Source organism: Pyrus communis, chromosome 8, assembly GCF_963583255.1.
Source record: "Pyrus communis chromosome 8, drPyrComm1.1, whole genome shotgun sequence".
In the NCBI taxonomy this organism is placed as follows: domain Eukaryota; kingdom Viridiplantae; phylum Streptophyta; class Magnoliopsida; order Rosales; family Rosaceae; genus Pyrus; species Pyrus communis.
The window spans coordinates 10,979,902-11,003,062 of record NC_084810.1 but is presented as its reverse complement, the minus strand read 5'-3'; the positions used below and the strand labels follow the sequence as shown (position 1 = coordinate 11,003,062).

The window sequence follows — 23,161 nt, the reverse complement described above, 5'->3', positions numbered from 1 at the left end:
GGCTCGTTTAACAAATGCTTTTAAACGACTAAAAACGTTTTTAGAGAAAATATTTTGAGTTTCAAAAGCACTTCCAAGTGCTTTCTTCAAAAAGCACTAGTTATTTGCTTCTTCCAAAAAACGCTTCAAGTGTTTTACCATGATTAACTTACGTTTTTACTAATGATTGGCTTCTAGAATGCAGAAAAACAAAAACAAATGAAATTCCAAGCACAGCTCAAAATGAAGGTGACAAACATTATACACAAGATGGTTAAACACGAGTCCAACTTGGTTAAATTTCCGTCTCTCATATGTACCTCGAATTACAGAAAACTACTCTGTACATCAGGCAAAAATAGGAAAGGATAAAATCAAGAGTCGAAAGGGCTTCGCAGGCGCCAAATGACCCTTCATCATCACTCCTTCCCTACATCTATGCCTCAAGCGCAAGAACACAGCCAAGAATGAATTGCCGCCTGGCAAACGCATTGCCAAAGGGATCCAGGGGGACTCGTACCTTTTCGGGTAGAATCCACAGCACTCTGCCTCCAGAGGTTCACTGAATGGCAAGACGCCTCTGTGAGGCCTGGTTCGAAGATATGTTGCCCTGTTGCTGGCCTTTCCAATCTCCTCCTTCCCCTTTCTTGCCCGAGTATGAAGGATACATTGAAGCCTGCAGACCACCATGGGGCTGGTAGCAGCCACTACCATTTGCATAATTGTGAGCTGCATACGCATCGTGCACTTGGGAACCTCTTGCTTCCCGTTGACTATTGGGGGAATTCCATGTTTCAGCAGAATCCGAGGGAAATGGTTCTGAGCCCGATGAACTGCCGGATTGTGATGAGTGCGCTGGACCAGAGCCTCTGCCCTTTTCTTGTCTAGTGCTGTTTGAATTATCACCATTAGTTTTCTTTGCAAAACGTCCTCCAGTACCTCTCGCCCTTCTCATAGCATGTTGATGTCGTGATTCATGAAGATATGGCTGTAGAAAATGAGAATTAACAATCCAATTACAAAAGTTAGCTAGGCTTGCTGGATATTCATATTTCAAAGAAACAAACGCGAACAATTTGAGTTGGAAATCATTAACTGAAATAAAAATTTCATCATACCACCACAATTTATATACCACTAATCAACCCTGAAAAACAAAATCTACAACTGTTTATCGTCAGTCTCTTACAACCATCAGCATACAGTTAAAACATTTTAACCTCACACTAATCAAATTAGACAAGTCTACAGACTTTTACAGGACTGTTACCAAATATGGTTTATACAGTCGTTGAAAGCTCCAAAGTAACTACAGGTTCTTCACATGTCAAATCACAAATGTATATACTAAGCAAGCACATGCTTCCTTTAGCAGAATGCAGGTGACAATGCATCCCTCTATGCATACTTCATGGGTATTGCATAGCCATGTCCTGGTATGTACGTATGTGTGTGTATATAACTATATATATAATGGAGGCTTTAGTGATATACACAAAAGTGAGCACATCGCCATAATGACTCCAACTTTTTAAGCACTCAAGACAATTTTCAAAGCTCTTTTCACACAACCATAAAACTTCGAGTTGTGATATGTCAAAACTTAATATATATGATCACCAGAGAGAACGCACTCAATAAATGTCTTACCAACAGTGAGGTACATGGTTCAAACAGGCACACGAAACAAAAATATAACGCATCTATATGAAATAAAACATATTGATTATAATACAAACGCTTGCATGCACTTTCTACCTTCCTGACTTTTATTAGCTTCCTTTCTAGTTCTGCTTTTGCACGTGCCTGTCTTCGCCTTAGAATCCCTTGGTATTGTTTTGCATTTACATACACAGGCTCCTGTGCCATCTCAAGAGGCAATGGCATTCTAGCATGTGGCATTCCAAGAAAAGGGGGATAGCCCTGAGCATTTGAAACAAGATTAACAGTCTCTCACATTTATATATCAAAACATTTACTACTGCACAACTTCCAAATGCACAAAAACTAAATTCATATCATACCCAAGAAACATAACTTGAATGGGTTAAATATTATAACTAATCTGCTTTTTAACCACCACCACATGATGCAAGACAACACAAGGTGGCCTACTACCCAGGATTGTGGTAGGGTTTTGATAGTGGAAAATTAATCAAGTCAAGGAAAAAAGAAAAGATTTAGGACTGTTGTAAATTTAGTTAAAATAGAGAGAGAATAACATGGACGAGATGGACAAGAGAAAATGTACGAAGAGATATCAAGGCATCAAGCCTTTCAACAACACTATTGTGTATCCAAACGAATTTGCTTTACAGATAGAATAACATGGACAAGATGGACAAGATAAAATGCATGAGAAGATATCCAGGCACCAAGCCTTTCAACAACACTATTGTGTATCCAAAACAGATTTGCTTTACAGAAGCTTTCTATAGTCTTCACATTGAACTCCCATAGACTTGTAGCATACCAAGTCTGATTACATGGCAGTAGGAGACTAAGAAAACTAAGACATCCACTACTTCTAGGATCCAAAATACACTTTCATCTATCCATGATCCACTTTGCTCGAATTTGCTTTATAGCCTTCTTATATTGTCTTAACATAGAACTCCCAGACTAGTAGAAATACAAAGACTGACTCAATGGTAGGAGACTGATGTATGACAATAGTAAGGGAATCCAGACTCACTCCGGCCTTTGGCATCACACCAAAGGTGTATTGAAATCACTCCAATAAAGAAATTAGAAAAATTCCGGCATCACACCAAAGGTGCCTTGGAATACTCCAAGGTGGTTGTGCCTCACACATAAGCAGAGAAATCCATAATTTATCTCTTCACTAATAATCTGATTTCAAAAGCTTACATTTATAGGTTAATTGGTACATGAATCTGGAAAGATCCGCATTAATATGCTTCGGAATTCTAAAGACTAATTTACGGCACCGAATACATTAAAGAGAAATGTTAAGGAGTCTCTCTCAAAGTGGGACTCTCCACGGACGCTATGCCACCTCACAGTTTAACGTTAATTACCGTGCCAACATTATAAAACCTTGTGCCATTTCTCATGAGGTGGCAGAGGGAGTCCCACCTTTAAGAGTCTCCTTAGCATTTTACTACATTAAAAATGTAACATAGAGAGACTCAAGACAATTAACTTGCAGACTACATGCATAAATTGCAGTTATTATATAAGAAACTAAAGTTTGGACTTGGCTCCTGCATCATTTTCCCTTGGTTGCAGAAAACTCGACCTCGAGTTTGACACGTTAAGTTGGTTGCCAAGTTGCTATACTTGCCAAATATACAGGATCTCCAACCATGCAAGGACATAGTTGATGTAGGACAATAGGAAGGGATAGAGAAATAGAAGAGATCAGGACTCACTCAGGCCTTTGGCATCACACCAAAGGGGTATTGGGATCACTCCAATAGAGAAATTGAGATACTAACAATCAATATTCCTGAAGTCCAATATAAATTGATTCTCAATAACAGTCAACATGAACTCTTAGATTTACATTTTGTTACTCATTTATTTTATAATTTCACTGATTCTAACATTACGATAGGTATTTCTGTTTCAAAAGAATGTTGCATTGTCAAGATAAGACTTGGGATTTACTCCCCATAGACTCGATATATAGATCATTTCACTATGTCCATTGCTCTTCCCCACCCAAAACTTATTGAAATTCGATAATTTGAGAGCATTCAACTCCTAGCACACCCATAATCGGATGTCCCCAGGAGTGGAAAATCGACAACTCCAACTATTTCACAGGATGCACATAGGCCACAACAATAATAGTTACAATTATATGATATAATACATCTTCAAACTTCTCATTTGCCATGGCAACAATACATACGGAGAAAGACATTAAGAAGAATACAATTATGAAAAATATGAAGGAAAAAAAAAAGAACAAAACATGAAATCTGACAGTTGTAGTAAACCAGTCAGACCAGGAAAAAATTAATAACATAAACTCAAAAAAAAAAAAAAAAAAAAAATATCCCAAGAGAAAGAAGCTGTCACTAAATGCTTATTTCTTGCTAGAGTTATAATAGAGATCATATCATCACATTCAAACCCTGTAAATCCATACATCATGAGAAGACCATACCAAAACTCAAATTTCAACTACTAACAACAGAATGAAGCAATTTCAAAGGAAAAATTATCCTTTCCTCATCTACCAATTCAGACCAGATAATTTCCTCATCCAAAAGGTTGCTGGGTAGGAATGTTGTTAACCTCAGTTCCAAGTCCTGACAACTACCCATTCCACTTTCACAACCATCAGATGTACGATATAACAAAAATATTCTTTTTAGTAAGTAACAATGACCGGAATTAAATCCTTCTACAACAACCAGCCGCACATCATTCGTTCCCAAATGTTGTAAAGAAGACTAACACATATATACATGTACAAATACAAACTGTTAAGAGTCAGTGAGGTAAGTATAACATCTTCAGAAACTGAAGTTACTGAACAATTACATAGTTGCACAAAAAATAAATACACACAAATCCAACATGATGTAAGATGGTATTGCACAAAAGTATATTACTGTTTAACATACCAAAGGTTGATGTCCATAAGCTGCCATCATTCCACCATAATAAGGATCCTGGTAAGGATTTGAAGCACAAGCCTGCAAAACAAATGCATTAAAGCTAGGACTCATACATTCCAAAATCATGCAAGTACGAGTACCTGAACTTCAACATTACAGAATTCAATATTTGATGACTACCAGTAGAGCTGGAATCTTAAAAAAATGTAAAATGAACTTACAATCGAGTGACCCACAAGTTCAAGCTGTGGTGGTTGCGCAAGGCAATCATCGCGCACTGTTGGCACACCCGATCCAACATGCTTTACATTGCGGTGATCTTGCCCATAATTTCCAGCTGAAGTTGAAACAAGATATTAGAAACTGAACCCAACTAAAAGGGGGTGGGGAAAGTTTTATATCAAATTCCCAGACATAATAGGAAGTACTACCTGATCTTGGAGATGTAATATGTGAATCTTTGGTAGCATCATCATCATCTTCATTTGTCTCATCATTGGACAAAGATTGACCGTCATTAGACTCTGACCCACCATTTGGGCATTCTAACAAAGATGAGTTGGTTGCATTCCTCCCTGTCCCCGTTGGGGAGATGGGATTATGCCCAGCACTGCACCACCACGGTTCCGAATAAACACCGCTTGGTGGGATGGGATGAGCATGCAGTCGATTTTCAGCTTCGTTTTTTGGCTGCATGCCTCAAATTTCCTTAGATGGAGACCAGCTCTTAGTTCTACAGATAAGTAAGTTAAAAACGAAATCCAAGTGAGTGCCTAAAAAAACAGAGTTCCTCTTAATGTATAAGAAAGAGAATCAAAACATGCAGCCACAAACAAAACTATCAGCGGTGATGAAGAAAAATGAGTACCACAGAATGGAGCACCTCTATCTTGAGAATTCAGTTAATATGTGATCTTCTAGGCCAACAAAAGTAGAATGTATCCCGAGTTTAAACTTATTTTCACTTCAAGTTGTCAAAAACATAACCAACTTAATCCAAAAGTGGTGCACAAAGCTGAACTAAGCAAGAGACTTTTCTTCACCACTTTCCAATTACAGTGAAAGAAAAGATTAAATCCAACTTTCTCCTCTCACTCCCTAAACATATAGCAATTAAAAGCCAAAAAGAAAAAATTGAAAGTTCTATGCTCTGCATTGGTTGTTTCCCAGAAATTAAGCACAACAGTTGCATTAAGCTCAACAATGTTATAACTTTAAATAACCCGATCTCCAAATGTTAATTCATGATTAACTTCCAAGTAATCACAATTTACAAGTTATAGAAATTCAATACTGAAAAATACACTCCAGATAGTGTATCAATGATGAACCCCAATTGGTTGAATTATTCTGTACATACAATTAAGTAAGACTGCAAAATTACAAACCAAAAACCTCCTCTTTCCCCCTTTTTCTCAGCAACCGAACAGACCACAATTAAAACTCTCCGACCCCAGAAACAATTTTGAATTCCGCAAACCCTAAACGTACCGAAATCACAATTGCATGCAACAGAAACATGAACAGAGAGGATCAAATCAAAACCCCAATTCTCACAAACCCTAGAAATCAACCACACAAATTATATTCAAATTTAATAAATGAAAGGTCAAAATTTGAATCCCACTTTTTAAATTAAGGAAAAAAAAAATCCTAGAGCACTTACTTGCCGAGAGAAAAGCCAATCCCAAACAAAACACTAGATTTTGGGCCTCGGAATCTCACAATTTCTCCGCAATTCCATACAATCTCACTGTGTATATAACTGTAGTGGAAGAGCGCTCCCATTTTTATTTCCACTTACAAGGTGATGATTTCGTCACCCACCGCGGGACCCACCTATAGCTCTAGAACTTTTGCCTACCAACACGTGGACTATACAGAACCGGGAACTCCCTCGACCAGTTTTCGGTAGGCCGGGACTCGTCTCTGGGAAGCTCGGGAGAAGGGAACCGGTTGGAGCCAGTTGTAGGTTATAAAGTGAAAGCAACCGGAACCAGTGGGGGCCCACCAGGCTGAGGTTATCGCAGGAAATTTAGGAGCGAAAACATAAAAAATACTAAATAGAGTAAAAGATAAGGAAATTACGAGAGGCGCACTGGACGGGCAAGGTCCGGGATACGCGTGGCGTCTTGGTGGGGACCACAGAGATGGAGCAACGCCAGCAGCTTTAGCCACGTGTCCCGTAAATTTGACATTTTCCCGGGAAGAGTATGTTGGGAACCACGAAGGTGCGGTGGCCTACCTGCTGGTGAGAATAGTTTGGCCCACAGCCAATATACAATTAAGAGAAGCATGAGTCATCACTCTGACCCCAATGGTTCTGACAATAAATAAATAAGAATTAGGCCCGGTTCTAATGTTTGGCCAAGCCCGTCAATGTGATGGAAGGATTGTGCGTGGGAGGAGGTGTGACTTTTGGCAAAACCGGAAATGAATTTTGATTTTGGTTCGGTTTGACGGTGTGCACAAATAAAATTGAACCATTGGGTTTTGGTTTGGTACAGTTTCAGTTTAGTTTGGGCCTAACTTCCATTAAAAAATTAGGCTTACCTAAGAGGCCTGTTTCGGTTTCGAGCTCCCAATTTTTTTTGTTTTCTAATAGTTTGTTTTGGCCGCCAAACGGGAGAGAAACAACAAACAATGGCCAATGACATAGCATTTGTGGGATACCAAAAAAAAAAAATAATAAATAAATAAAAGTTTACTTGAATGTTATTTTTTGTTTCTACAGAGAATCCATTAAATGACCCTAAAATTAATCAGAAATGGCAAAAATTATTCACAAATGTAATAACTAAATTAACTAAGTTCACAATTGTTACCATATTAGCACGCCGGAGCAGGATGAGCGAAGGAATTCAAACTTTGGGCGCATTGTGCAGTGAAAGAGAGGACGGGAGGAGTTCGATTTTCGAACTGGGAGGATGACTTGAGGGAGAGGGGTAATCGAGACTTTGGATTTGACACGATCCAATCGGAGTTTGGTTGGAATATGTCGCGATTTGTAGTGAAAGAGGATGGAACGGAAGAGACGAGGACGTCGAGGAGAGGAAGACAACGTTTTGTGTGTCGATTTGGTTTCAACTTTCAACAACCAAGTTAAGTGGTGCCTGGCCATGTTACAAAGTGGTCGAGTGCAGACAAAATGTATGGACTCCACCAAATAATCAATTACAGCCCCAACATCTAATTAGCTAATTAAATTAAATATATTTTTTTATATTATGAGGTTCTGTTTGATTTGGTTCTAGATATCGGGAACCAAAACCAAACATTATCTTAGCTTTTGGTTCAGTTTCAAACTGAAACTGTTTCAAAACTGCAAAAATCAAATCATTTGATGCCGTTTGGTTGGTTCGTGTTTCGGTTTCGGTTTTCAATCTCAAGTGCCCACCTCTAATTGTACTTCGCTAGGCCACCACTAGACCTAGCAATCTACATGAAACTAGTTCACCGTCATTTTGTATCCATTCCATGTAAGTCTCTTATTGTGTAGCTATTTGTGACTTTTCAATGTTAAGGTTAATAATTTTCAGTGTGTGTAGATCATAAATCACACCATTTACTCTGATATTGCTTCACTTTCTAAAGGTCAAAAATATTTCCAACTAAACTAATAAAAATATTCTAAGTGGTGGATTACTTTACTGATTAGAGTCTTCCTCTTCAACCCATAGTTTTTTGGGTTCAAACTCTCCCCCTACTTAGTATAGTAGTTTTCTACTGAATATCATTTGTAATCAGTGTTCTCAAATGCCTGCTTAGGCAGTAGTCGGTTGGCCACCCAACACCACAATTAGTCCCTAGGCGTTTAAAAAATAAGAAAGAGTGCCGAGACTGCCAAGCCCGCCCTTGTGCATTTTATGTTTTTAAAAAATTATAAGGAATTTGTTAAATACTTGGATGAACACTCATTATATGTTTGTACATAAATCCCATCATTAACATTTACCAGAAACTAGACATGCTTAACTTGAAAATAGATAGATATTAGGGATTAGATCAAATCTCATTATAATTCATGGTTTTCATTTATTTGAAAATAAAAACATATAGAACACTTTACATAAACTACACACCTCAAATTATAGAACCTTGACAAGATATGCTTACTAACAATCTCCACATATCCAACCTCTAATCCTAAATTTTCTTTCTTTCTTCCTTTCTTTTTTCCTCATGCTCTTCTTTTCTACGTAAATTAACGCATACAGTGCATGCCATCATATTGCTCACTCAATCTCTCTGCTTGTCTGAAAATAATTGACAAGGAGCTACTGCTACTATAGTGAAATAGGGCGGCTCCCAAGCTTATTCATCAAGTAAAACACTAGTACAATATAGATATTTGCATGGATAGACTTTAACATGCTTGCAAGTCTAAATAGTATGTGAAAATTGTGTAGAAAAACAGACTCATGAATGCAAGGCATGTTTAACTTAGTGCTTGTGTCTAGATAATACCAAAGGTTGATATATGCAACTTTGTAATTAGCAAGAGGTGGAAAATAGATAGGATTTAGAAAAGGCAAACTTATCAAATTAATAAATGGACTGTGGAACCATGATTTTTCAGGATCAGAGTGTTGGAAAATAAAAAGGAAAGTATTTTAAGGATATGGTCTATGAAAGTATTTTAAGGAAAATAAAAAGGAAAGTATTTTTTAGCCCAAATGGTCTATGAAATTTGCATAACACACCACTTTGGTCCCTGAGATTTGAAATCAATATAAGTGGTCTCTAAGATTGTCCACCATCAATCATTTTGGTCATTCTGTGCAAAATTATGTTAATAAGGATCAAAATGACAAATATATCCTCAATTTAATATACAATGGACCAAAATAATTTGAAAAAAATTGAGGATATTTTGGTCATTCTATTGTTATTTAATGAAGATTTTTTAAGAAAGCACCAAAATGATTGATGGTAGACAAACTTAGGGACCAATTCTATTAATTTCAAATCTTGGGGGACCAAAGTGAGGAGTTATGCAAATCTCAAGGACCATTTTGGCTACAAAGCCTATGATTAATTAGGTTTGATATGATTTGATTTGGTTTAGGTTTCCTTGTCTTGTTGACAAATGATTATTGTGATTTGTTTCCTAGTATTGCTCATTTGTAATGTTATAAAGACCTCATTATGGAGAAAAATAAAGTATTGAAGTAGTATTTTGAGAACTGTGATATTGTAGAGAATTCTTATATTTGTCATAAACCCTTCATTTTCAACTTGGTATCAAAGCAGAGTTCGATTCTTGGTTGAACTTTGCAGAGAGCGATTCCATGTGGGTGCACGAAGCTAATTTTCTTCATGCACCCACAGGCCAAGAACTTGAGGGTGAAGATTGTCTATGACTGTTAGAAGAAGATAAATTTTCGCTGCCATGAAGAAGAATAAAGGGAAGAAAAGTGCGTGGTTTCAATGCCTTGGAGGGAAGAGATTCGAAGAAAAAAAAAAGAAGAAATTTTGACAAGGTAGGATACGTTTCCTATCATGAAGGTTTTTGGCTTTTGTTTTATTTTTTATTTTTTTAATTTAGTATGATTATGAGTTTGAGAAAGAAAAAAAAAAAAAAAAAAAAGACAAGAAGAATGAAAAAAGAATTGTAGGAAAAAAGAGATTTGGTGGTTGGGGCTTCCAAAAAGAGGCGTTAGTTTTAGTTGGGTTTTTGAAAAGATTAGCATTTGTTCCAACTGGACCTTCGAAAAGAGGCGTTAGTTTCATCATATCAAGAGATTTATTTATCGGGCTTTTGAAAAAGGACATTAGTTCGAATTGGGCTTTCGAAAAGATTAGTGTTAGTTCCAGTTGGGCTTTCAAAAAGAGGCATTAGTTCCGAGGATTATGGTTTGTTCGTCGGGCTTTCAAAATGAGACATTTAAACTAGTTGGATTTTCAAAAAGATTGGCACTAGTTCCAGCTGGGCATTCAAAAAGAGGCGTTAGTTCTGACGAGTTGTGATTTCCTGATCTTTTGAAAAGATTGTGATTTCCTTCTTGGCAAACTCATGATTTCACACAATGAGTTTGAGAGGGGAATTGGAAAATAAAAAGGAAAGTATTTTAGGGTTATGGTTTAATTAGTGATTTTATATGATTTAATTAGGTTTGATATGATTTGATTTGGTCTATGTTTCCTTGTCTTGTTGACAAATGAATGTTTTGATTTATTTAATAGTATTGCTCCTTTGTAATCTTATAAATACCTCTTTATGGAAAAAAAAAAAGTATTGAAGCAGTATTTTGAGAACTGTGAGATTGTAGAGGATTCTTATATTTGTCATAAAACCTTTATTTTCAACTGTAAGGCAGATCGGAATATAGTAACCTCAGAAGTTTGGTCATAAATTCAATAGTTCCAAGCAGAGCTAGATTAATGGAGCAACGGTATCACCATCATCCTGTTCAAAGCAATGAGCAAAGTCCAAACAACTTCGCAGAGATTGACCAAATTCAGAGTAGTGGTGCCACCATCATCATATGGTTTCCTCATAAGTCCAAGCAACATCAACACATTCCAAGGAGTTGGATTTTATTTTTTTTAGTTAGAGAAATGGCAAGGTGACTATCTCAAAATCATCACTAATAGGATCTGCCACGTGTTGTCTAACACACGGCTTTCAAAGGACTTTCTTCTTCTTAAATACACCAACTATAGGGGCTTGAACGAAAAAATATCAATTGTACCATAGAGTATTCCCATGTGATTTTCAGGCACATCTTGAAATCATTTTTCACGTTATATGCTTTAAGATTTATAGACGCCAATCAAATAGTTTAGAATATATATATCTATAGGGATAGGATTAAGGGACAAATAATTTTACAAATACTTTTACACTCCTTGTTAGTCTTTAGATCTATTTGAATCCAATGGTCTTGAATAAAATTAATATGACTCATCTAAACTACTAAATGAAGTGGCGCTAATGACATGGAAATAAAAAGACTTTAATCAATTAAAAAAATTCAAGGAAAAATTATTAGGTTATGCGGAAACTTAAATACTTCGGAGCCTCCATCTTCATCTAACTCCCTATGTCATTGTTAATTTAGATGACAATAACTCAATCATGGATATATCAATCTCGCTCCATACAACCTAACTGACTTTTTCACTTTCTTCTTCCTATTCTCTCCCCTCTCTCGAATCCTACAGTATCAATACTATATTTTCATGGGTTGCCTGTAAATGATGGAAAGGTATAAAAAAGTGGGTTGAAGAAGATAGATTCAGAACTCTCGCCTTGTTAAATTTTATTTATTTATTTTTCTGTTTGGTTCAATCACTGAAGATCCCCCGGTTTCTTAGCCCATAATTTGAATATGGATATAGTCGGGGAAACAAAATTGAATCTTCCTGGAAAGGAATGAGGTTTTAACCCTAAAACTAATTTACATCAAATTTCTTAAGTATGTCCTTGATTTCTTTTGGTTATTGCATAATATAAACAAAAGAACTAATCAAAATCTCTCCTCGTCCTTCTTTATTTTGGACTCAACAACAATTTTTATTTGATGCACAACACAATTTCATGAAGGAAGATGGTGTTCGCCAAGGAAGATGAATGGTTTAGGTGCAACAGAACTTTTTTCAAAGTATTTTAAATTTTTAGTAGAGGTTTATGTTAATTTATTCCAAGCCATCACCACATCACCTACTAAATTAATGACAATAATCTTAACTTTTAATTATGACCATTAGATTAAAAAAATCAAAGGGCTAATAAGGAGTGTAAAGATATTTGTGACATCCCACATCGGCCAGGGAAGTGATCCTTATATGTATATTCCCATCCCTACCTAGCACGAGGCCTTTTGGGAGCTCACTGGCTTCGGGTTCCATCGGAACTCCGAAGTTAAGCGAGAAGGGGGCTAGAGCAATCCCATGATGGGTGACCCACTAGGAAGTTGCTTGTGAGTTCCCAAAAACAAAACCGTGAGGGAATGGTAAGCCCAAAGCGGACAATATCGTGCTATGGTGGTGGAGTGGGCCCGAGAAGTGATCCGTCCCGGGCCGGGATGTGACAATTTGGTATCAGAGCCTAACCTTGGTCGTGGTGTGCCGACGAGGACGTCGGGCCCCTAAGGGGGGTGGATTGTGACATCCCACATCGGCCAGGAAGTGATCCTTATATGTATATTCCCATCCCTACCTAGCACGAGGCCTTTTGGGAGCTCACTGGCTTCGGGTTCCATCGGAACTCCGAAGTTAAGCGAGAAGGGGGCTAGAGCAATCCCATGATGGGTGACCCACTGGGAAGTTACTCGTGAGTTCCCAAAAACAAAACCGTGAGGGAATGGTAAGCCTAAAGCGGACAATATCGTGCTACGGTGGTAGAGCGGGCCCGGGAAGTGATCCGCCTCGGGCCGGGATGTGACATATTTGTAAAAATATTTGTCCCTACGGGTTAGGATCAAGGGACAAAGATTTTGACAAACACTTTTACGGTTCTTTATAGCCTTTAGATCTTATAACATTCAATGGTCTAGATTAAAAGTGAGGTGGAGATTTTTAAACATTAAACGACTTGGATGATTATGTCGATTATAACTAATAAGGAAAATATTAATTTAAATTAAATAGAAATATCTAATACAATAAAATTGAAAGAAAAAAAATAAAAATTTGAAGGGATAGAAAAAGAAAGTAAAACCTACAGTGAAGAACACCCAAGAAAGGTGAGAAGACATATCGATGTTCTCGCGTCTTACTACTTGTGATAGTTTGATTCGATTGATACGAAATTTTGATGCGTACACTGAATCAAGCTATCAGTCTTTTAAATCTTCTCAGAACAAAACCCCAAATTATAAATCTTCAAAAGGCTACAAAAGAGTGTCAAAATCCTTTGTCCCTTGATTCTATCCCTATATATATATATGTGTGTGTGTGTGTGTGTGTGTGTGTGTGTGTATTTCTTCGTTGTGTTTCCCTCCTTGTTCATTTTTCCCCAGGTATTCGCAATGTCATCAACTTCCGAATATATTTCTTCGCCTGGGGAAATCTTTGGCTTGCTCCCATGTTCATGATCTTTATTAAACCAGCTTCGTATCTTGCGATATTGGTGGCCCGAAGGAAGAGATCATCTATATCCCATGCACGAGAACTTATGATATGAGAACTTATGACTGTGTCAGCCAAACAGCACATGTGCTTTTACAACAATCTAGACATGCAACTCTTCTTATGCGGAAGTGTTCTATAAGGAGTATGATTTTTCTCCTTCCTAATCCTCTCCCCTTCTCACTCATCCTCTTACATTTTCTTTTCTGTCTTTCTCTATAATAAAAAAATTAATATAAAATATTAACGTGATTTAGTCGTAATCGTAATCATTTAAATATGAAGAAATAAGCACTCAGTACTACGGTCTCAAGGTATTCTTCGTCACTTAGAAATAAGAAGTCTTAGGTTCGAATCTCGTGGATAATGAATTAGATGTACTAAAAAATAAAAATAAAAAATATATATATTGAAAGGGTTAAACCCTTAAGTAGAGAGTCCAAATCGGATATCTCGATGGTTTGATCAAAAGATGGTTATTTCTTGTTTATCCCATCTCAATTGTTCCACTTCAATTGTTCCGCTGTCTAATTTACGGCATACGTCCTCCCAGCCTTGGTACGTGATAGGATTATTACCACCTGTGCAAAAAGAGTTGAAAACACTTAAAATACTTACAAGAGAAACAAAATTATTAAAGTATAGTTAGCTCAAGCAAGATTATTCTCTACACGGATTATTTTAAATAAATTTATGTGAAACCAATCCCAACTAATTATTTAGAACAAAGTTTTGGAAAAAGGTGATTTAATGACCTAAATAAAGAAAAACAAATTTAATAAAAAGGCTAACTAAAATTTGCAATTTTAAAGAAAGAAAAGGAAACAATTTTTACTGTCACCTTAACAATTATATGTGGTTCTTCTAATTACTTATGAATTACACATGCATATTTTGAAGGTGAGGTTTTCCTAATATATATCCTACTTGAAACCTCCAACATAGAACGTATATCTAACATGCAACCCGTCCGTGGTGTCCAAATCAAATGCAAACATGCAAGACTCATTAAGTTTTGTGAAAACACTTGAAAAAACATATAACCCTTAAGATGTGTCGTCCATCCCAAGTGAAGTTACATATATTAATCACAAGAAGCCTTAGTCAATTTCACAGACAACCCTCTACCAAAATTGCATGAAATTACTTTTCTAAATATCCTAATGTTTTCGAATCACTAAAACAAATAGATAGTTTAAACCGATAATTAACAATTCAAAACTTGCATGCATAATATCATAAGAAAATTAAAAAGAGACCACATATGCTTACTTAGGCTCATGGCCTCACCCTAGCAAAGAGGATTAGTTACGCATATTTATAATAAAAATCATAAAGTTCTTTATTGAAATAGAAAAAGAATGAAAACACCTTAAAAGTTGAAGTCTTGAAATCTCTAAGTTTTGGCCAAAAGAGAAGAAACTAGGGCCAGCCAAAAGGCTTATTTATACTACTCTATTTTTATTTTTATTTTTTTAGTTGAGCCATAGCTTTAGTAAGTTAGATGTTAGATTATTCACCGACGGGGTTCGAACCCACGTCGTCATGCAAGGGTACAACACATTTCCACCACTATGGTAAAGGGCCCCTTGCATTTTTACTACTCTAATTAAATGCTCCTAGTAAAAGGTCTTGGAATAAGCCTAGGAAACCAAATAAATTAGGAAGTATAATCCTAAATTAACTTGATAAATTAGCCCAAAATTCTGCACATCCACGTTTTGGATCCATATCAGCTCCAAAACCAGCCCAAGATAGCGGGATTTAAATCTTGGAATATTCTAAACACTTATCCAGAAAGTCACGAACTGAAAAGAGATCATCGTGGGCTCCAAAAATCACAATTAAGCCCAGAAACATCACTTTCTATCAACGTGCACTGCTTCTTTATTTAATCACCAAAAAATAACCATTTGGTAGAAATCGCTGAAATTTTGATACAAACAAGTTAAGAAACACACAAACATCCTCCAATTTGAATTACTCAAAAATTCGTTTGTTTGGTCACGTTTCGCTTCGCAGGAAATCGAATGTCCTATATTGAAAATATAAAGCAAAATATCAAAATTCTACCAAAATAATTACCAAACTATAGAATAGGGTAAAATATATAATATAAAATCAACTCATTAAAATACCCCTAAACTTAGCTTTTTGCTTGTCCTCAATGAAACTGGAAAATAAAAGAAAAGAAAAGCTAACAAACCAAAAACAAAAATTAATTAAGACGCAAAAAAAATTCACCTTCAAGTTGCAATCCATAGAAAACGTTACAAATTAGAATATTTTTCAAAAGTTCCAACCAATCTCACTACAAAGGCATTTATTCTTTTGGTGTAAAATGAACCAACATGGTTAAAGAGACTCGATTAAAACTCTTACCACTTGTCTTTTTATTTCACACATACTAACTTCAAACATAACTCTCTTTTTTTTTTTTTTTTTTTTTAGTAATAGTAGTGGTCGTGCAATGTCAGTTCACTTAAGCTTTTGATCTAACCCATGTAACGAGCTTTAGGTCAATGAAGCCCAAACCACAAGGGCTTTAGGGCACTAGGTGTAGAACACCCCTAAGGACTTACTAACTTGAGTTGAAAAGACTACGAAACCAACTAACCATCCTGCCCCATGCCAAGACTCTACCGTTTGACTCGAAAATCACTGTTGATTAGGCAGGACTGGCCTGGTTACTAAGTAAAGCCTCGTGTGGAACAATTATTAATTTATTTATGATAAGATCTAAACTTAAAGAACAAAAATTAACATAGACTAAAAGTAAGTGTTTCAATCCCACTCCCCACAAACCATGTTGATGTGAATGTGCAAATTTTCAAAGTATAACGCATGAATTAGTGTCTAAGCAACGATAAATAGGAAAGACTCAATCGTGGGATTAACCTTTACTATGTCCATTTGTTTCTAACGTTTAAAATAATCTATGAATATTAACTTAAAAACAAAATTTTTATATTGACTCAAAAATTAAAAGCATTAAAATTCGATTTTCCACCCCCAAACTTAAGTCACACATGACATGTCACATCCTGGCCCGAGGTCCACCACATCCCGGGCCCGCTCCACCACTGTAGCACGATATTGTCCGCTTTGGGCCCCAACCATGCCCTCACGGTTTTGTTTATGGGAACTCACATGAGAACTTCCCAGTGGATCACCCATCATAGGAGTGCTCTCGCGCGCTACTCGCTTAACTTCGGAGTTCCCATGGAACCCGAAGCCAGTGAGCTCCCAAAAAGCCTCGTGCTAGGTAGGGATATGAATATACATATAAGGATCACATGATCCACTCCCCTGAGCGACGTGAGATGTTACATGACAACCTAGGGAATTAAATGCATCTAGAAACTAAAAGTAATGAAACAAACTTGAAAGAAAGTAAGGAAAGAGTTAGAAAATTGGGTTGTCTCCCAATAAGCGCTTTATTTATCGTCTGTAGCTAGACTATAGAAGCCCAGTGGTCAGATCATTGGTTCCTTCACAATCAATGACTCGGTTGCACTGTCTAAATGTGACTCCAAGTATGGTTTAAGCCTGTGACCATTCACCTTGAATGTGTTGGCATTAATCTCACTTGTAACGTCAACTGCCCCATGAGGATAAACCTTAGTAACCAAATAAGGACCATTCTAACGGGACTTCAACTTTCTAGGAAATAACTTCAACCTGGAACTGAATAACAACACTTTTTGACCTGGCTGGAAATATTTTCTAAGAATTTGTTTGTCATGGAATGCTTTTGTTTTGTCTTTGTATATGTGTGCATTTTCATAAGCCTCATGACAAATATCCTTAAGCTTAACGAGCTGCAGCTTACGCTTTTCCCCTGCTAAATCGTAAGAAAAATTTAACTCCTTTATAGCCCAAAACACCTTATGCTCTAGCTCCATAGGTAAGTGACAAGCCTTGCCATACACAAGCCGAAATGGGGACATCCCAATCGGAGTTTTAAATGATGTTTTGTATGCCCAGAGTCATCGTTTAATTTCAAACTCTAGTCCTTCTAAGTAAAGCCAACTGCTTTTTCCAAAATACGCTTTATTTAAATGTTTGAAACTTCAACCTGCTCTGATGTTTGTGGATGATAAGGAGTGGCAACGTGATGATTTATCCCATACTTTGCAAGTAATGTACCAAATGGTTTATTTATAAAATGCTTTCCCCCATCACTAAGTATAACTCGTGGGATACCCAACCCTGGAAAATTCACCCCTTGGAGGAATTTCAGAACCACTAATCCTTGATTGGTTGGTGCTGTAATTGCCTCAACCCACTTAGAAACATTCTCAACGGCCACCAAAATATATACTTTGACAATAAATTTCAATCTTAATTTCACCATCATATAGTTCATATACCTAACTAATTTTAGAAACCTCATCAATTTGTTCCCATTATTTCCTCTAGTTCAATAGTAAGCCTTAACTCCACTTTTCCTTGAAACTCATTTCTTTTTCTTCCATTCTTTCATAATACTATCTACTTCCATCAACACAACAATTATTCAAAAGCTTAACACCAATTGTATTCATCATCCTTTCTTGTTCGACTTCATTTCTTTTAAAATCCTCAGCCCCTCAATTCTTTTTCTTCTTAAAATTAACAGAAATTTACCCATTGAAAATTTCTTGCCTTTTGTACGAACGATATTATTAATACAATTGATCCCTTCTCCATCTTGATTTGATTCACAAAACCAGCCATATCTTCATCAACTAGCTAACAGACCACCAACGTTCATCCCTCCTCTTAGTGCATCTTTCATCATCTCTACTGCTTATTCAAGCCTAATTATCATTATACAAAGTCTCAACAACATATTTATATATTTCTTTTGAATTCTTCAACACTGAAACATGTAGAATACTCTTCTGCATCAATATATGTACTCTCAAACTTTTTTGACCAGTATATAAATACTCAAATCCTCATATTGAAGCACTAATTCTCCTTCATACTTATGATTTTGTATATAACAATAATTTTGCAAGTGATTTTCTTAAACCGTGAACCAACACTGAGTTCAAGCCTAACTCTTAAAGCTCATATTAGCTATATAATAATTCATAACTCAATTGCAAATTTACAAATCCAAAGTGATCATAATTCTTTGTATCATCTTAGGAATAAATTTGGCAATTTGTTCAATGATACTTACTACATATAATCATATGTATGCTAATTCTCCAATGAAAACACTTAGTATCTTACAATCCGTCAACAAATCGAGACTACTAGCTTCATATCTATCCCACAAGTAATTCATAGACCCATTCAAGCCTAAATTTCCTTCGTACATACTTGCTCTTACATTAAAATATACGAGTAACAAAATCCAAGTGTTCATAGAATCTCAATCTCTAATATGCTCATTCCAACATCACATGTAACTAGCTTATTATTAAATCCTTCTTATTTGTCCACTACTCAGGATCAAAACAACACCAGAAATTACAAAACTCTATGTCGCATCAAATTCTCGTCTCGTTCAATTCTTAACTCTATGCTCGCTTCTAATCCCTTAACTAATTGACAAATTTTCTCAAGAAATTCCTTTTGTAGAATTTACTTGAATACTTGTTACCTTCATCGTTAAGAGTCAAATGAATAGAGTATACATTGACTTCTCCAATTTTTTCATTACAGTAACCTAACTTAAAAAAAAAAATGATAATAGTCCTATCTCTCTCTAAATGGCAAAAACATTACAACCGTGTACTCAATTTATTCTTACTTCTTCCAGGGTAAGGATGACCACTTTCCTCTTACTCAAGTCCACAGTCCAAGTTCTCTCGTCCCTTAGTTACTCCTAAACCCATTTCACCTGGAAAATTCATCTTAAATTTATATGCATGCATTGCTTAACTTCCATCCTTTTCATTTTTGGATCAAACTTAATTTCCTTTCTTAAAAGATTCACATATGAATTCAATTGTCAAGATCATGTGCAAAAACTGACTTCACATTTAAGCCTATTCGTACACTCTACATACCACTAGAGGCCAACCAAAACCTTTACTTCCAAAACCCATTGCATAGACTCTTCTAAATTCAAACTTATCTGGCTCATGCTAATCTTCTCCCACAGTTCTTATCCAAGGGTGTCTAATACCTATGCTCTGATACTATTCTGTCACACCCCAGACCCGAGGTTGACAATAAAAACTCAAATCCAAATCCGAAACGTGAGTTAAAAGCTAAATAAATAAAAGGAAATTGAAACGGGTTGGAAAATAAATTTCGTCTTATAAAATAACTCATGATTCTTAAACAAATCAAGAATTCTTTATAATTCTACAGTAAATAGATAAATAAGCATTTTATTCTCACATCTAATCCAATCTCATCTTGTCTACCCTCTTGAATGTCTAGTTCGTAAACCTGCTTAACAATAGAAGGATGAACTTCAACAGCTTAGTAGGGACATAACCTTACCATAGTAACTTGATAGTATTAAATTAAGTGTCATGGAATCATATAGCCAAATATCAAATCATTATTGATAACAATGCAGGAATGCAATGCAACCTCTTCAACTATTCCTGTTAACTCATATAATAAAACACGCGGACCTGCATGTCTCATACCATGCATTTTACCAATACAGTGGTGGTTTGAATATTCTATTATACAAACTAACCCCCATAAGATATGCTAAGTTCGCAAACCCCTTTTGTTAGTCATCTTATCTAATTCATTGATCTCCAATCCAAATCACCCACATTGACAATTATCCCACCAATATCTTATTCTAATGTGGACATCAGGCTCACTTGGGACCTGGTTTACAATGAATAGATTCAACTATATAAAAGATCATTTCCAATTACTCTCATTTCCAGACTAGTCTCAACATTGAAGTTCCAACCACATCAACATGAATGATGCACCAATAATGTCATTTCATCTTTTATATATATCATAATATATTCTCAACAAATAGCATTCTAACAATAATTCCATAACCAATAACAAGTAAACACTTAACCGAAGCAATTAGCCAATTAATATCCAACACATTTATCAACCAAAAAGATCAAGAATATTATAACACTTCACCAAATTTAATAAAATCAATTTCTGTAAAGGTCTGTAGTATTTCCCCTACTTGGATTCCAAAAACAAAGATCCATGTCACTCCCGGAATAGCTAAGCTCCACTTACTTATCCACGTCATCACCAAAATAGCTAAGCTCCACGTACTTATTAATGTCACTACCAAAATCGCTAAGCTCAATGTCCTTGAGTAAACTCCTTGATCATTCCTAAATCATCATGTATTTCTTCCACCATATTTCTTTTCTAATCTCTCTTCCACATATAAACATATATCTATCTATATATACATAATATACGTGAATCGAATGCACAAGCATGCAACATTTTACATGATGTAAAATAATGGAGCGGGAAAGCTCCTATTTATAGAGAAATGGGGCAGCTACCACAAGTATCTAATTGGTTAGTTTTGGTCTAAATTGATAAGCTTAGCCATATTTGATGACTACCAATTTGTATGCACAAGAGGTGTTGACATAAGGTAACAAAGGGCTTTAAAACATTACACGTCCTGCTTAACCCTACCACCTCATGCTAAATCAAACTTAGTCATTTAAGTGAGTTGTCCAAATGCATGAAAGCATAACCACAGATTAACAAGTAGCTTCATAGATTTTCCACCTCCAGCTTATGTGAAGCCAGCTCATGCTACATGCATAACGACCAAGATGGTTAAAATGTACTAAGCTTCTATTGTCCATTCTAACATTCCCAAATAAAATATGAAAATATAAGATCTCACAAACTCCCCTAGCCAAATAATTAACCAAATTAGCAAACCATGGTGTACTGTTCTGAAGGGCCATCAAACTATTTATTAGGAAAACTTTCATTGAGAGGCAATGTGTCCTCTTCTACAGTAGTAGGATTAATTAACCTTAATAAATGATCAACCACCACGTTTTCATAGCCAATTTTGTCCCAAATTTCCAAATCAAACTCTTGCAGTAAAAGAATCCAACGAATAAGTCAAGGTTAGCATCCTTCTTAGATAATAAATACTTCAATGAAGCATCATTTGTGTAGACAATTACCTTAGCCACAATTAAATAAGAATGAAAATTTTCCAATGCAAAAACAACTACTCACAATTCTTTCTCAGTGGTTGCATAGTTCAGCTGTGCATCATTGAATGTTCTACTGGCATAATAAATGACCTGAGGAAGTTTGTATTTCCGCTATCCAAGAACTAATCCAACTGCATAATCTGATGCATCACACATTAACTCAAACGGTAAGTTCCAGTTTGGAGCTGCAATAATTGGTGTTGAAGTGATGAGTGTTTTCAACTTTTTGAATGCCTCCAAGCATGTATCGTCAAAAACAAAGTGTGCATCCTTAGCCAATAAATTACACAAAGGTTGGCTAATCTTGGAGAAATGCTTGGTGAACCGTCTATAAAATCCAGCATGCCCAAGAAATGAACGAACACTCTTCATAGTTGTTGGATATGGCAACTTAGCAATAACATCAATCTTAACTTTATAAAGTTCAATTCCCTTGCTAGATACCAAGTGTCCTAAAACAATGTCTTGCTTAACCATAAAATGGCACTTCTCCCAATTCAACACTAGATTAGTTTCTTTGCAATGTTTAAGAACCAAAGATAAATTTTGCAAGCAATGATCGTAAGAATCCCCAAAAATAGAAAAATCATCCATAAATACCTCAACAACTCATTCAACCAAACTTGAGAATATACTCATCATGCAGCGTTAGAATGTTATTGGTGCATTGCATAATCCTAAAGGCATTCTTCTATAAGCAAACGTACCAAAAGGGTAGGTGAAGGTGGTCTTTTCTTGATCTTCTGGTGCGATCGAAATTTGATTGTAGCCCGAATACCCATCCAAGAAACAATAAAATGCACGACTAGCCATCTTTCAAGCATTTTATCAATGAATGGCAACCGAAAGTGATCATATCTTGTACCTACGTTTGGCTTTCTGTAATCAACATACATGCGCCACCCAGTGGTTAAACGTGTTGGCATAAGTTCATTGTTGTCATTCTTTACAACCATAATTCCAATGCATTTAGGTACCACTTAAGTTGAACTAACCCATTGACTATCTGAAATTGGATAAATCATACCAATAACTAAAAGCTTCATAACCTCATTGCGAACAACTTTTTCATAATCGGATTCAATCAACGTTGAGCATCAATGGTAGGTTTGACTCCCTCCTCCATCAAAATTATGTCCATACAAAGTGTTAAGTTGATCCCTTTAATATCTACAATGATTCACCCAATGTCATCTTGAAAATTTCTCAAAATTCGCAGCAATTTCTTTTCCTCAGTTTGAAATAAATCTGCAAAAACAATAACTGGCACCGATGATTCAGCACCTAAATAAGCATATTTTAGGTGTTCGGGTAATGGCTCCAATTCCATCTTAGGCGGCTGTATTTTTGAAGGATGCAATGGTGATTTTG

General features: G+C 36.1%; 1 protein-coding gene across 1 annotated transcript; it reads right to left on the bottom strand.

Moving 5' to 3' along the window:
- Nucleotides 1-199: 199 nt before the first annotated feature.
- Nucleotides 200-6,412, bottom strand: LOC137741788 (nuclear transcription factor Y subunit A-1-like). The gene is made up of 6 exons (XM_068481506.1): nt 6,241-6,412; nt 5,006-5,307; nt 4,796-4,911; nt 4,581-4,652; nt 1,738-1,902; nt 200-967 (listed from the first exon to the last, which is right to left on the bottom strand). Exons 2-6 carry the CDS (start codon nt 5,268-5,270, stop codon nt 539-541), a joined length of 1,047 nt encoding a protein of 348 aa, XP_068337607.1. The 5' UTR covers nt 5,271-5,307; nt 6,241-6,412; the 3' UTR covers nt 200-538.
- Between the last annotated feature and the right edge of the window lie 16,749 nt (nt 6,413-23,161).